The sequence below is a fragment of the Anguilla rostrata genome, chromosome 13, assembly GCF_018555375.3.
Source record: "Anguilla rostrata isolate EN2019 chromosome 13, ASM1855537v3, whole genome shotgun sequence".
NCBI classification, from domain to species: Eukaryota; Metazoa; Chordata; class Actinopteri; order Anguilliformes; family Anguillidae; genus Anguilla; species Anguilla rostrata.
Window position 1 is genome coordinate 3,744,941 of NC_057945.1, and position 13,855 is coordinate 3,758,795.

The 13,855-nt window shown below is 45.6% G+C and overlaps 1 protein-coding gene across 1 annotated transcript in view; it reads left to right on the forward strand.

Annotated features, from left to right (window-relative positions):
- Nucleotides 1–1,372: 1,372 nt before the first annotated feature.
- Nucleotides 1,373–13,855, forward strand: part of LOC135237978 (zinc finger E-box-binding homeobox 2-like) — a 59,993-nt gene continuing 47,510 nt past the window's right edge. Inside the window, exon 1 of the mRNA XM_064305578.1 lies at nt 1,373–1,642. Within this exon, the coding sequence (XP_064161648.1) occupies nt 1,585–1,642 (58 nt within the window). The 5' untranslated portion in view covers nt 1,373–1,584. The remainder of the gene's footprint in view (nt 1,643–13,855) is intronic.

Below are 13,855 nucleotides of genomic sequence, written 5' to 3' on the forward strand. Positions count from 1 at the left end.
GGATGATGCGTAATCCACTGGGTCCTAATTGAAGTCGAACTGAACTGGCAGTCAAATATGTATATTTTTAAAAATACAATCCGAAGTGATTTACAGTGATTTAATATTTACTTTAGGATGCACATAATGTATTACTCTAAATAAAAAAACTTGCGATTTCTTATAACTTCATATTTGTCCCCTAGCTGTCGCTACGGTTATTATTATTATTATTATTATTATTATTATTATTATTATTATTATTATTGTTGTTGTTGTTGTTGTTGCTGCTGTTTTTATAATTAGACCGCCATTGCTACTACTTATAATCTTAACGAAAATCCTGACAAACGGACAAATGCGTTTAAGGGCGCATTTCAAACTATCAAAATATCCGATTATGCTTCTTAACATTGTCCTGCTAACGAAGGATAGGTTGAAGAGGTGGTGGGATTCCATGCGTTAGAATGTCGTGGTAGGGGTTCCGTAATGGTGTGTTAGTGTTTTTGCGGATGTTTTTTGTTGAGTTGCAAAACAGATTAGAACTCAGTCACTCGCACAAAAGACGGGACAATTCAGCACTTCCTACTGCGATCGAGGAGAGAATGGGTCGCGGGGCGGGGGGCTCCACCACGGAGCTTTCTAACACAGGTGCGATGCGTATCCAACAAGTCCTCAAGTTCCAAGAGTCTCCCTTGTGCTCTCAAATACTTGCCCATACATCTACGTCTTTATTTACCAGTGAAGTTTGAATATGCATGATTACGTCCAATATTGTAATTATGTTCGCTGTTGTGATTCCAGAAATGGGGAGCAATGTAAAACAGTTGTGAAATTTGAAATCTTTAAATACAGAAATTTAAATAGAAACAACGAATCAGAATTAAATCCATCAATAATAAAGTAAAATAGTAGTAAAGTAGTAAAAAAAAAAAAAAAAAAAAAAAAGCTGATTTGTGGCCATTAGACTTTTGAAAACCTCTTACAAATACAGCATTACAAACTGTAAAAGTATGACAGTATCTACAATGAACTACAGCAAAGATGCAGAAATCGATCCAAATGAATTTGAGTAAATAATAGAATTACATTTCTGTGCACATTGATATACTAGTACAAAATACAAGACCAGTTTACACAACAACAAATTAGCCTTTAACCCAAGTTAAATCATTTGTTCCCACTCCCAGCTACATATACACCTTCCCTTGGGATAAAGAGGGATTTAAATCTAATCTAAAAATAAGTAGAAAGCGTCTTTTTTCATACGGGACCCATATTCAATGGGAATATCAACATCGTAGTTAAAACGTCAGAAGTTATAACGATTTAACCGATTTCGCCAAAACTCACGAAAGCAAATAGTTCACGCGCTGACTGGAGTCAGTGGTCCAGGTCTCGCCCTCGGACGGCCTGGTGTAACGGACAGGACCTGCCTCTGATGACATCACATCTCCACCCGCTCGGCGACGCGGGGTTTCGGCAGGACTCTCCCAGACACCCGCTGCGGGCAACGGCGATGTGGAGCACCTTCACAGTATCTCCTCTTACCCAAGCAGCCGAGACGAGCACCTTTATTCACGGACAAATACCACCGTCGGCGGGATGGCCGAGGAGAGCCGCGGAAAGAGACGGAAACAGGCGAACCCGAGGAGGAACCAAGGTAAGCAACTGCGCGGCTTCTCTCTCCGTTATGAAAGTAATAAAGGAACCGTAGAAAGTAATTTAATGATCCGACGAGATTGCTCTCTGTTTCTAAACCAAGTTGTTTTTTAAAGGCATGTTTAGCACAAACTGTTTTGACGTTTTCTCATCAGCACGTGCCCCGTGCACTTTAAGTCTCGTTGCTTAAGTGTTGTACAAGGAGCGATTCTGAATTTTACGAAGTTGTGCCCATGTGCGGGTGTTTGTTTGCAGAAGTAGCATAATTGTTGCTGCTCGTGAAAAGCTTCTGTGAAAATAATTATTTTTAAAAAATTATCAGAACACCAACGTTTATAAATAACGGTTCAATACGTAGCTTAGTTTACCGGAACCTTAGATTGGCTGATGCAAATGAACACGAAAGTGGTTTGAAGATTGCAGTTTTGCTGTTATGAAAGATGGACTTTGTGATAATGTGTGGCGTTTCCACGCACCGTGAGCAACTTTCCACATGCTCACAATTCAAATACTTTATAGTGAGTAGGCTGCGTGTCTTGTTGTCTCTATTAAAGGCCACGCAAAGACAGAAGAACGCGTGGGAAATTCATTGGTTTGTCGTCTTATCGGAACTGAAAATGGCGATAGATTTCTTATCACCGCATTAGCAGACGAGGGGAAATGCAAAATGACTACATTTCAAGTTTATTAATAATATTGACGTTATTATTCTGTGTAACAGAAGGGTGTCTGTCTTGAAAAGGATACGGCCGCTCACTTCACACAGTCAGCACAACTTCATTATTTTTTTATTAAAACCTGTAATTAAACTTATGTTTTCCATAACATCTTAAACGATGGCGAGTGCTATTCCTCTTAATCCGTCTCCAGATTTAAATAATTCTAATTAATTATCATTCGTACTAAGACTTTTAAAAACACCAGTTGCGACCAAAACACTAAAAAAACATGTCTGCTTTGGAGAATAGGCCGACCGTGCATTTGTTTGTATTCGTGTTAGAGAATATTACTTTGTGTAATATAGAGTAGAATGAGACGGTGCCAAACTCAAGCCTTATGGGCTACCTTCAGAAAGTGTTTGGGGAAACTAATTACCAATAATCCACCCATAAATATAATACATTGAGCGTCAGGACTACAGTTATGGCCTCGTTACATTTTTCTAAGGAAAACTTAGAAGAGTGCTGCCAAATTAGCAGAGGTAAAGAGATAATTATTTGTGAACTGCACCATTCGACATTATTGACATTGGCTGTGAAATTAACTTCTAGATGTAAAAACACTGAGGGGACACTATTTTTATAGCTTAACCGAGAAGTACTTTCAAGAAATGAGCGCGAGCCTGCACACTCCAGGCGCCTTAGAAATGTGTGAAATGCGAATTTCACACAGTTGCCAATATCGAGGACACTCCTGGTTTAGCATACAGCCTGCACTTCTAAAACGTTTCTACTGCTACAGTGTGAAAGTTGACCGTCTCAGTTTGAGGACCACTTTGAGTCAATACCTCGCCACCTGTAAAGAAAAAGGCCTAGGCCTACGATCTGCGCGTTCTGTGATCACAGATTCATGACGGACAGGTTTGATGCCGCAGTGGACGCATCTACTTCCCCGAAACGTTTTCAGTACAACGGTTCGTCTGCAGCCGAGCTTACGATTCCAGCACGGGCAGAATAACAGGGAGCCGCACCAGAACACACTGAACACTGCAGTGTAAACGCATCCATTCTATTATTTCTGCTGGCGTGAAAAACAAAACAACTAGGTTTTTTTTTCTTTTAGTGTTATTTTATTTCATTTTCTTTATTTTTTAAAATGTATTTATTTATTTTTTCAACTGAACCTGTTGCTTATTACCACAGTGGTGTCTGGGATGCTATGGTAATGTGACGCTTCAGGGATGAACATCCAGAACACTTGTTTTTTCTGTTACCAAACACTTGGACAACCAATAGCAAGTGCTTAAGTACTCTCAGTTTGGATATCACTGTCAGTGTTAATAAACTCTGGCGGGGAACAGACGGCTGTGAAGCTCAAGGGTTATGAGGGCAGCCAACACATGCACTAACACACACACACACACACACACAGATGCATACACAACAAGCATGCTTACACACGCACATACGCATGCTCAATACAAAAAAACTTAACTGTAAAAACTGTTCAGCACCTTGGTCCATTCTCACCTGGAGTGAAAAAGAATTAAAGGTGACTGAAACGGGACTTAAAAGTCAGAATACGCTTTTTTAAAGTAATGAGCAATGCAGATCTTTTACCCCGAGTCTTAAAATCGTGCAAACGTTAGCTTCACGTCATAAGGAGATGCATGCATAGCAATGACCTCAGGGCTAAAAGCACTTCCTCATTTCAGTGTCCTTGGTGTGGGGTCCTGACTGCATTAGACCCGAGAACTCTTCACACCCTGCGATCTCCACCCTGACACATAGCCCCATGCCCCTGACCCCCAGCGATCTCCACCCTGCCACCCAGCCCCATGCTCCAGCGATCTCCACCCTGCCCCATGCCCCCAGCGATCTCCACCCTGCCCCATGCCCCGCGATCTCACCCTGCCCATGCCCAGCGATCTCCACCCTGCCCCATGCCCCAGTGATCTCCACCCAGCCACCCTGCCCCATGCCCCCAGCGATCTCCACCCTGCCACCCAGCCCCATGCCCCATGCCCCCAGCGATCTCCACCCAGCCCCCCCCCCCCCCCTTAATCTGAAGAAAGTCTACACGTTTAAGGGACGGGAGCAAACTGTGAACTTCCTCTGTGAACCGGAAGCCTGTTCAGGAGTGCGGTGCGTCGGCGTCTGCATGACTGTGACAGAAGACGGGGCGCACCCTCCAGATCTGTGAAGCGGGCCCTTTTTTTAAAAAATGAGCACGTTTTTGTTCAGCCCGATATTCAGCATATTTATTTCTCGGCTGAGCAGTGCTCAGAGATGAGTGTGCGTCCCAATCGTTCCTGCGTTCCTCGAGGGGCCGAGCGGTTGGCACAGGAGGGCAGCAAGAGTGTCCTATTGATGGTGGGCAGCCCCCAGCCCCAAACAACACTTTGGCCCTGGCATGGCTGGAATTCAGCACCACACCACAGACCCCGTCCCCCCAGACCATGTCCCCACAAACCCTGTCCCCCCAGACCCTGTCCCCACAAACCCCATCACCCCAGACCCTGTCCCCCTGACCTGTCCCCCCTGACCCTGTCTCCACAAACCCCATCCCTCCAGACCCTGTCCCCTCAGACCCTGTCCCCCTGACCCTGTCCCACAAACCCTGTCCCCCCTGACCCTGTCCCCACAAACCCTGTCCCCCCAGATCCTGTCCCCACAAACCCTGTCCCCCCTGACCCTGTCCCCACAAACCCTGTCCCCACAGTGAAACCCATTGCTTTATTATGACATGCAACTCAACACCTGTGCTTTCACGACCAGCGACCACACTCACATTAAAAGCATCAGCACCGGAGCAGCAAAATGTCCAGTGTAGAAACAACCCGAATTACGTACTATCAGGGTGCATGAAGTCCAGCAGAGTACATTTGGTCCATATCTTCTGAATATGAATTCTGATCGAGTTGATTTAACAATGGAAATCAAATGAATGCATCAAGTGCATGTAAATTTACTGGGCCTATAGAGCGAAATGTCAATGTGAAATGAACACACATTTTAACTGTATGGAGTACATGTGGTCTCGACTGGACTCGGGAACTGTTGAAATTTATTTAACACTGAGAATTTTTGCGTTTGAGGATTATGACTTTTTTATATAACAAATTATGAAGGGATTGGCTATAACTCGGAAATATGAACAGTTAATTTAACACCAAGTGTATTCATTGAATATTAAACCAAATTCCATAACATCTAAAATTATGTAAATGTAACCAACAACAAACAAACAGACCTGAGCCAAATAATAGCTTTAAATACTTTTTTATATGTATTTAATTTTATTTAAACACAATAAAGTTCCTGCAGGTCACTGACAACTTTAAAAGGAACATCTATTTTTCACCAAATGCTCTGAACAAAAATTCAGTGTTTAGTCATATGATTGTGTGTTTGTTGAAAGAGCTCAGGGAACAGGAGAGCTTTCAGATTTAACCGATTATTTAAAGTTGTGTTTCAGATATACGTAGCGAATTGTTCAGTGTCTCTCCACCCCCGATAGATTGGCATTTTGTTTAAGTCCCTGTTGTTTGAGCTGAATCATTCTTATCGGATGCCTCTGATCCAGATCTGCGTTCAGCGCTGACTGTGACTGAAACTGAACCACGCTGAAAGGACAGGCGCTCTGCTAACGCTAACTCGTCCCTGCGTCGTGTGTTTTCCCTCTGGTGTGTGTACACATGTGCGATGCAGATGGAACCGACGGAGAGCGCGGCCGTCAGAGTGCCAAACGGTTCTTGGCAACGCGCGCGTTCCACCGAGCGTGTTTCTCTAATAGGGGCGCGCGGCGTATTTTCGAGAGGGCCGGACCCCGGATGAAACAGGGAGAGGTGTAGCGATCCGAAGGCGTATCTGAGAGCGGGCTTTGGAAGAGCGATCCGTCACGCAGTGACACGGGTCTTTTCCCCCCGCTGTTTCACGCGCTCCTCTCCGCCCCCCGCCCCCCCCCCGGAGTCCGTGCGCCGCGCGCGCGTTAGCGGGGGGGGAGAACGCCAGCGCGCTGGACGCAGGACGCCGCCGCGGCCGCCCGCGGGCTCAGATGAAACGGAGTGAACTTGGCGCGCGCGGGGGAGACAAGAAAGGGATGAGATTGGAACTCCTGTCCCGACAGAGAAAGCGAACCGTCTTTCATTTTTCTCCAAAAATGCAGCGTTGATTAATAGCGATAGTCTGTCCCTCGAATAAAAATCTCCATGTTCGCAGATCTTTAGAGAAGCGGAGAAATTATTGCTCTTCATTGCTGGCAGATCGCAGGCGGCAAGTCGATTCGTGACATGTGAGGACATGGACGGGATACGTCTTCAAGGGGAACAAAGGGAATTAGGAAGGCCGCACAGATTCATCTGAAAAATTGTTGATTACTGTAGCTTGAGAGAAGTCTGCCATCTGACCTTTGGAAGGCCACTGTCTTTAAATATGATCAATCTGTGTTATCTTTCCCAAACTAAATTCATGCACCCAGGTACACACATACACACACACACACACATATGCACACACATGCACACACACCCACACACGCATGCACACACACACACGCACACACATGCACACACACGCACGCACACGCAGCAGTAGCAGCAGGAATGTGTAACATACATGTAACACGCATGAGAATGCGATTCCAGGACACATGGTGACACAGTGTTACTGGCTCTTGGAAAAAGTATGAGCAGGAAGTGGTGAGCTACGTGCAAAAGTTATAAGAGTAAAAAATCAAGCTGGTTAAGGTCAGTTTTCAACCATAAAAGTGGCAAACACTTGCAAACTGCGATTAGTTTTTTGCTCCAACATGAAACGGATTTGCGTAAATTTACTGAACTAAGTGAAAATCTGTTGTTCTTTCTTCCCATCTCTGTTTTATCTCTCCTGCTTTCTCTGTCCCTGTCTCTCTCTTTCTTTTTCTCTCCCTCGTTCTTTCTCAATCTTTTTCTCTCTGTCACTCTTTCTCTCTCTCTCTGTCTCTCGCCCTCTTTTTTCTCTTTCTCTCACTCTCTCTAGTTCTCATTTTCCTGCCTCTTTTCAAGTGCCAATTTATTGAAACTTGTTTCCCCTTTTCTTCTTTCTCCTTCATTGATTTCCAAACCCCAGCCTTTGTGTGCAGCTGGGGACCAGCTGTGAGCCTGGCTGTGTGTCCTGCTTTGGCACAGTGCTGTCACAGTGGGCAGGGAGAGCGGGGGGGAGAGATAGAGAGAGAGGGAGAGATGGAGAGAAGGAGAGAGGGGAAGAGAGAGAGAGTCAGAGGGAGAGAGAGGGGGGAAGGAGAGAGAGAGAGAGGGGGGGAGGGGAGGGAGAGAGGGAGTGAGATGGGATCAGTGTTACAGTGTGCATAGAGGGGATCAGTGTTAAAGTGTTACAGAAAGGGGATCAGTGTTACGGTGTTACAGAGAGGGGATCAGTGTTAAAGTGTGCAGAGAGGGGATCAGTGTTACAGTGTTACAGAGAGGGGATCAGTGTTACAGAGAGGGGATCAGTGTTAAAGTGTGCAGAGAGGGGATCAGTGTTACAGAGAGTGGGTCAGTGTTACAGTGTGCAGAGAGGGGATCAGTGTTACAGTGTTACAGAGAGGGGATCAGTGTTATAGTGTGCAGAGAGGGGATCAGTGTTACAGAGAGTGGGTCAGTGTTACAGTGTGCAGAGAGGGGATCAGTGTTACAGTGTTACAGAGAGGGGATCAGTGTTACAGAGAGGGGATCAGTGTTACAGTGTGCAGAGAGGGGATCAGTGTTATAGTGTGCAGAGAGGGGATCAGTGTTACAGTGTTACAGAGAGGGGATCAGTGTTATAGTGTTACAGAGAGGGGATCAGTGTTACAGTGTGCAGAGAGGGGATCAGTGTTATAGTGTTCAGAGAGGGGATCAGTATTACAGAGAGTGGATCAGTGTTATAGTGTTCAGAGAGGGGATCAGTGTTACAGAGAGTGGATCAGTGTTACAGTGTGCAGAGAGGGGATCAGTGTTACGAGGATCGTGTAGTGTTACAGAGAGGGGATCAGTGTTAAGTGTTACAGAGAGGGGAGGGGATCAGTGTTACAGTGTGCAGAGAGGGGATCAGTGTTATAGTGTGCAGAAAGGGGATCGGTGTTACAGTTTTACAGAGAGGGGATCAGTGTTACAGGGTGCAGAGAGGGGGTTAGTGTTACAGTGTTACAGAGAGGGGATCATTGTTATAGTGTGCAGAGAGAGGATCAGTATTACAGTGTGCAGAGAGGGGATCAGTGTTATAGTGTGAAGAGATGGGATCAGTGTTACAGAGAGGGGATCAGTGGTATAATGTGCAGAGAGGGGATCAGTGTTAAAGTGTTACAGAGAGGGGATCAGTGTTACAGTGTGCAGAGAGGGGATCAGTGTTACAGAGAGTGGGTCAGTGTTACAGTGTGCAGAGAGGGGATCAGTGTTACAGAGAGGGGATCAGTGTTATAGTGTTACAGAGAGGGGATCAGTGTTACAGTGTGCAGAGAGGGGATCAGTGTTACAGTATTACAGAGAGTGGATCAGTGTTATAGTGTTCAGAGAGGGGATCAGTATTACAGAGAGTGGATCAGTGTTATAGTGTTCAGAGAGGGGATCAGTGTTACAGAGAGTGGGTCAGTGTTACAGTGTGCAGAGAGGGGATCAGTGTTACAGAGAGGGGATCAGGGTTACAGTGTTATAGAAGGGGGATCAGTGTTAAAGTGTGCAGAGAGAGGATCAGTGTTACATTGTTACAGGGAGGGTATCAGTGTTACGGAGAGGGGATCAGTGTTACAGTGTGCAAATAGGGCATCAGTGTTACAGTGTTACAGAGGGGGGGGTGCTTTGGGTGAAGGCAGTGAGTCAGAGGCAGAGGCTCCAGAGTTTATTAACAGCTCTGACCGCACAACACAACACAGACGCCACACTGAGTGGAACGGGGGAGGGAGGGAGGGATAGAGAGGGTGGTGACAGGATTGGTGACAGTAAAAGATTTTAACAAGAGAGACAAAGAGAGATGGGAGGAGGAGAAAGAGATTTTAATGAGAGAGAGAAATAGAGATGGGAGGAGGAGAAAGAGATTTTAACGAGAGAGAGAGAAATAGAGATGGGAGGAGGAGAAAGAGAAGAAACGGAAGGGTTTAGAGCCGTGGTGAAAGAGCAGGAGGCAGGCCAGGTCCAGCATCTGAGCCTGTGCAGGACAGACAAGAGCAGTTAAAATTCCCGGAAGTGTTCTTGACACGCCCATTTTACCGAGGATGCGTCGGTTGGTAACTTGTATGAACTTGACAATACAAATATCCCAGCATTCATTGCACAATGGCAGACGAGACCACTGAACTATGGACAAGATGGGCCAATTTCACAATTATTTTTTTGTTTTCTCATCTCACTAATAAATATTAAGAAAATCTTTCTAAGAATGATAATGATGCGAGAAATATGTTATAATAACTGTATTTCATTTCATTTTAACCATACAGCATATAACTAAAAACATTTAATTCGGCTGTAATTCAGAGTTTAATCTGTTATCTTAGAGACCAACTCATAGCCAGAGGATAGTATTACGTGTTAGCTGACCCAAATGAAACTTTTTCAGTTTTCATTTCACTAATAAATGTGACTAAAATCTTCCAAGAACGAAAATGAGGCGAGAAAATAGCTGCATTTTAACTCATTTAAATACAGCTTCTTTGAGTAAGTATCGGCTCGTAGCCAGTACTAGCCTCTGTTGTAACGAGGGGTGCATCAACAGAGGCAAGCGGAGTTGTGTGCTGTAGCAAATTCTGACTTGAAGTTGTTAGTTGATACAGAGAGCAATTTTAAATAATAGGAATGGCTCGGCTAACTTGTCGATGCTTGGTTGGCTGCATCAAGTTATCCAAGCCTGCCCTTGTTGCTGAAAGTGCTAGGTAGATTTTTGTTGGTATAGAAAGCAATTGCGAATTAAGCAACCGATATGTATTAACTAGCTAGAGAAGAGGATAAAAGAGACGTTTTGTTCACTTTCATATTTTAAGTAGCCTACAATTAACGCCAGTTTACAATTGAAATAAAACTATACCCCCAAACCAATGTAAAGCAGCCTTTGTGAAAGAAACTAGAATACACAGAGGACAGTGACTGTCAAGTAGCGTAACCACACGTCACTGCCACGCATGGAATCTCAAATACATATAACAGCGTTCTCTCTGTCCTTGTGAGCTTGCAAGTGTTCAGTCTTCGGTCTTGGTAAATGGTAAATGGACTGCATTTATATAGCGCTTTTATCCAAAGCGCTTTACAATTGATGCCTCTCATTCGCCAGAGCAGTTAGGGGTTAGGTGTCTTGCTCAAGGACACTTTGACATGCCCAGGGCGGGGTTTGAACCGGCAACCCTCCGACTGCCAGACAATTGGTCTTACCTCCTGAGCTATGTCGCCCCTAGTCTTCCACAAGAATGGACTTTACAAGATCTCAAGTCCGGAGTTTGCGTTCTTGGTATTGAGAAACACCCCAGGTGTGCGTCCACACTAAATCTCACAGAAGCCTGACACACCAGGTATGTGTCCACACTAAATCTCACAGAAGCCTGACACACCAGGTATGTGTCCACACTAAATCTCACAGAAGCCTGACACACCAGGTGTGTGTCCACACTAAATCTCACAGAAGCCTGACACACCAGGTCTGTGTCCACACTAAATCTCACAGAAGCCTGACACACCAGGTGTATGTCCACACTAAATCTCACAGAAGCCTGACACACCAGGTCTGTGGCCACACTAAATCTCACAGAAGCCTGACACACCAGGTGTGTGTCCACACTAAATCTCACAGATGGAAGCGAGATTGGGAGATTAGGCTCTGTTTGAGGTCCTCAAGTGGCCTGTGGTTTCGCAAAAGGAATCCTCCTCATTTAAAAAAACTGTTTTCCTTAATTGTCAGTAATTATCAAATTGAAATCTAAATGACATGTGGTGAGCTATCTTCTAATTATCCAAAGAAAATTGCCCAAACACATATATATATATATATCTATAAAACATACACATGCACACACACGCACGCACACACACACACAAATACACACTCATACATCTACAAAACACATGCACACACACGCACGCACATATAGACACACACACACACACAAATACACACTCATACATCTACAAAACACATGCACACACACACACACACACACACATACACACACACGCATGCACACACATACACAAATACACACTCGTACATCTACAAAACACATGCACACACACACACATACGCACACACACACACACACACAAATACACGTTCATACATCTACAAAACACATGCACACACACACACACACACACATACACACGCACGCATACATACACACACATACACAAATACACACTCATACATCTACAGGACACATCCACACACACACACACACACACACACATACACACACACACACACACATACACACATAGACACACACACGGGCACGCACACACACAGATACACGCACGCATGCCCAAAATTGAAGCGACTGGTTGCCAGTCCCAGATGGTGACCGCAAACTTCACCTCCGTGCTTTATTTGCTGAGCTTGTGCCAGTGTTTGCTGGAGAGGGCTCCCTCGTTTGAGGCTGAACTATAGGAGGAACTGGCTGACTTTTCTGCCGTCGAAAGTGCTGTTTCGTTTGCCCCGGTTCCTCTGCGTTTCGGTGTCAACGGCCCGTGTGAGCTCGAGTGATCGAGCTCCGCTGCGTCTCGCAGCCGCCTGACTGCAGAAGCCGCTTAGCCGCGTGATGCCACAGCCAGCCGGCTCTCAGTGTAGCTAGCATAGCGTCCCCCTGAACCGCGGAAATCACCAGGCCTGCTCTGCGAATGTTTTTGATCATTCTTTTTGCTCAGAAACTCACGAGTATCCATATGCTGCTCTATTTGCTGTTTCCATAGCTATTATTACTATTAGAATTATAGGTTTTTTGTTTTTGTTTTGTTTAGTTCCTAAATGAATCCATTAAAGTTTATAAAATCGGTAGAGGCGTATAATTGTTGATGAATATTTCATTGGAGCGAGCGCCCTGGCAGTGCCTCGTCTGTGTGGAAGAAAGGTCATGTGTGGGTTTGAGGCAGATAAGAAGGTGAGTCTCTCCTCTTTTGCTCAGCCTGTACCTGAGATCAGTGGTACCACCTGGAGCCATCCTGTCCACTCCTCCTCCAGCACACCCCCCCCCCCCCCACCCCCCGCCACCCCCCCTCAGAACATTCCAGAAGCAGGATGCGTGCGCTCTAGGTCACCTCGCGCTCGCAGGCCTCCGATCACGAGGGAGGACGAGGAAGCCTTTCGGGGTGAAACCTCTCCGGGTCTGCGTCCAATCGCGATTAGAGCGGCCCGTTTCTGGCAGCCGCTGCCCCCGGCCGTAGCGCTTAGCGCATGGGCTGGCGAGTACGACCCAGTCCCTGGGCATCTGCCAGCCTGCACTATCCTGTATATATATATATATGTGTGTGTTTCAGTATTTCCTTTGAGGTGTGATTACCTTTTGCCACACTGTAAACGGTGTGATACTCGTGGTGAGTTAAATTGGTCTGGTTTGTTCTGTTCGAGCGTAGCTTCCTATGCGAAGGTGGCAAACAGGATCCTTGAGGTCAGTCTATTTCGTGTGTATCAGACAGGACGTGACAGGGGGTTCTAATCCGAGGCAGGAAGTGACGGGGGGACGGGGGGGGTGTCTAATCGCGACATTGGCCCGTTCAGACACTTCCCCAAACCCGCGCTATCACGCGTTAGCGTCCACCCAGCGCAGATAAGCGCCCCTTTGGGGGAGCTGTGCGTTGTAACGCTGTGCGTTGTTTTTAAACGCGCAGTATTAAACACACTGCCCTGTCAGCAAGCTGCTCGTTATCTTCAGGGTTCAGGTGCATGTTTCATTTTTTTTTATTAATCTGATGCCGTCACCTTGCCCACTCTCTTCGTGCCTGTTGGGGGTTGGTCTGAGTCATGGTCTGTTTGGGGAATCCCATCTCTCCCACCACTACGCAGGCCCTTTAATCTTTGTGCTGATCTCTGTAACCTGCAGATCTGGGCCGAAGAACAATGATTTTTATTACTCAAATATGAAATGTTGCAAAATACTTGCAGATTGCTCACAGATTTGAAAAATCAGTGTATCCCAACAGTCAGAAAATAAGTCTTCTGTGACTCCTATGATAGTATTTGTATTGTTGAGAGTTCTATTCTAAGACACACAGTGCAGACCATAAGTATTTGGACGGTGACACAATCGTTGTTGTTTTGGTTCTGCACTCCAGCACATTGGATTTGAAATTAAACGGCATGAGCTTAAAATGCTAATTGGCGGCTTTGAGTTGTGGGTGTTCCCGTCCATACCGGGTGATCAGTGTTTGGATTACAGACCTCCCCATACATAGCCTCTTCATTTTAGGGGGTGAAAAGAAATGTGGCTGCTCAGCAGTTTCTTAGCCAGCTGTGTGTCTTTGCATCATTAGTTCACGCATAAGAACGCTAACAAAAGGTCTAGAGTTGGTTCTAGGTGTTGCATTTGCGTTCGGAGTCTGTTGCTGTTGCCTTTTAACATG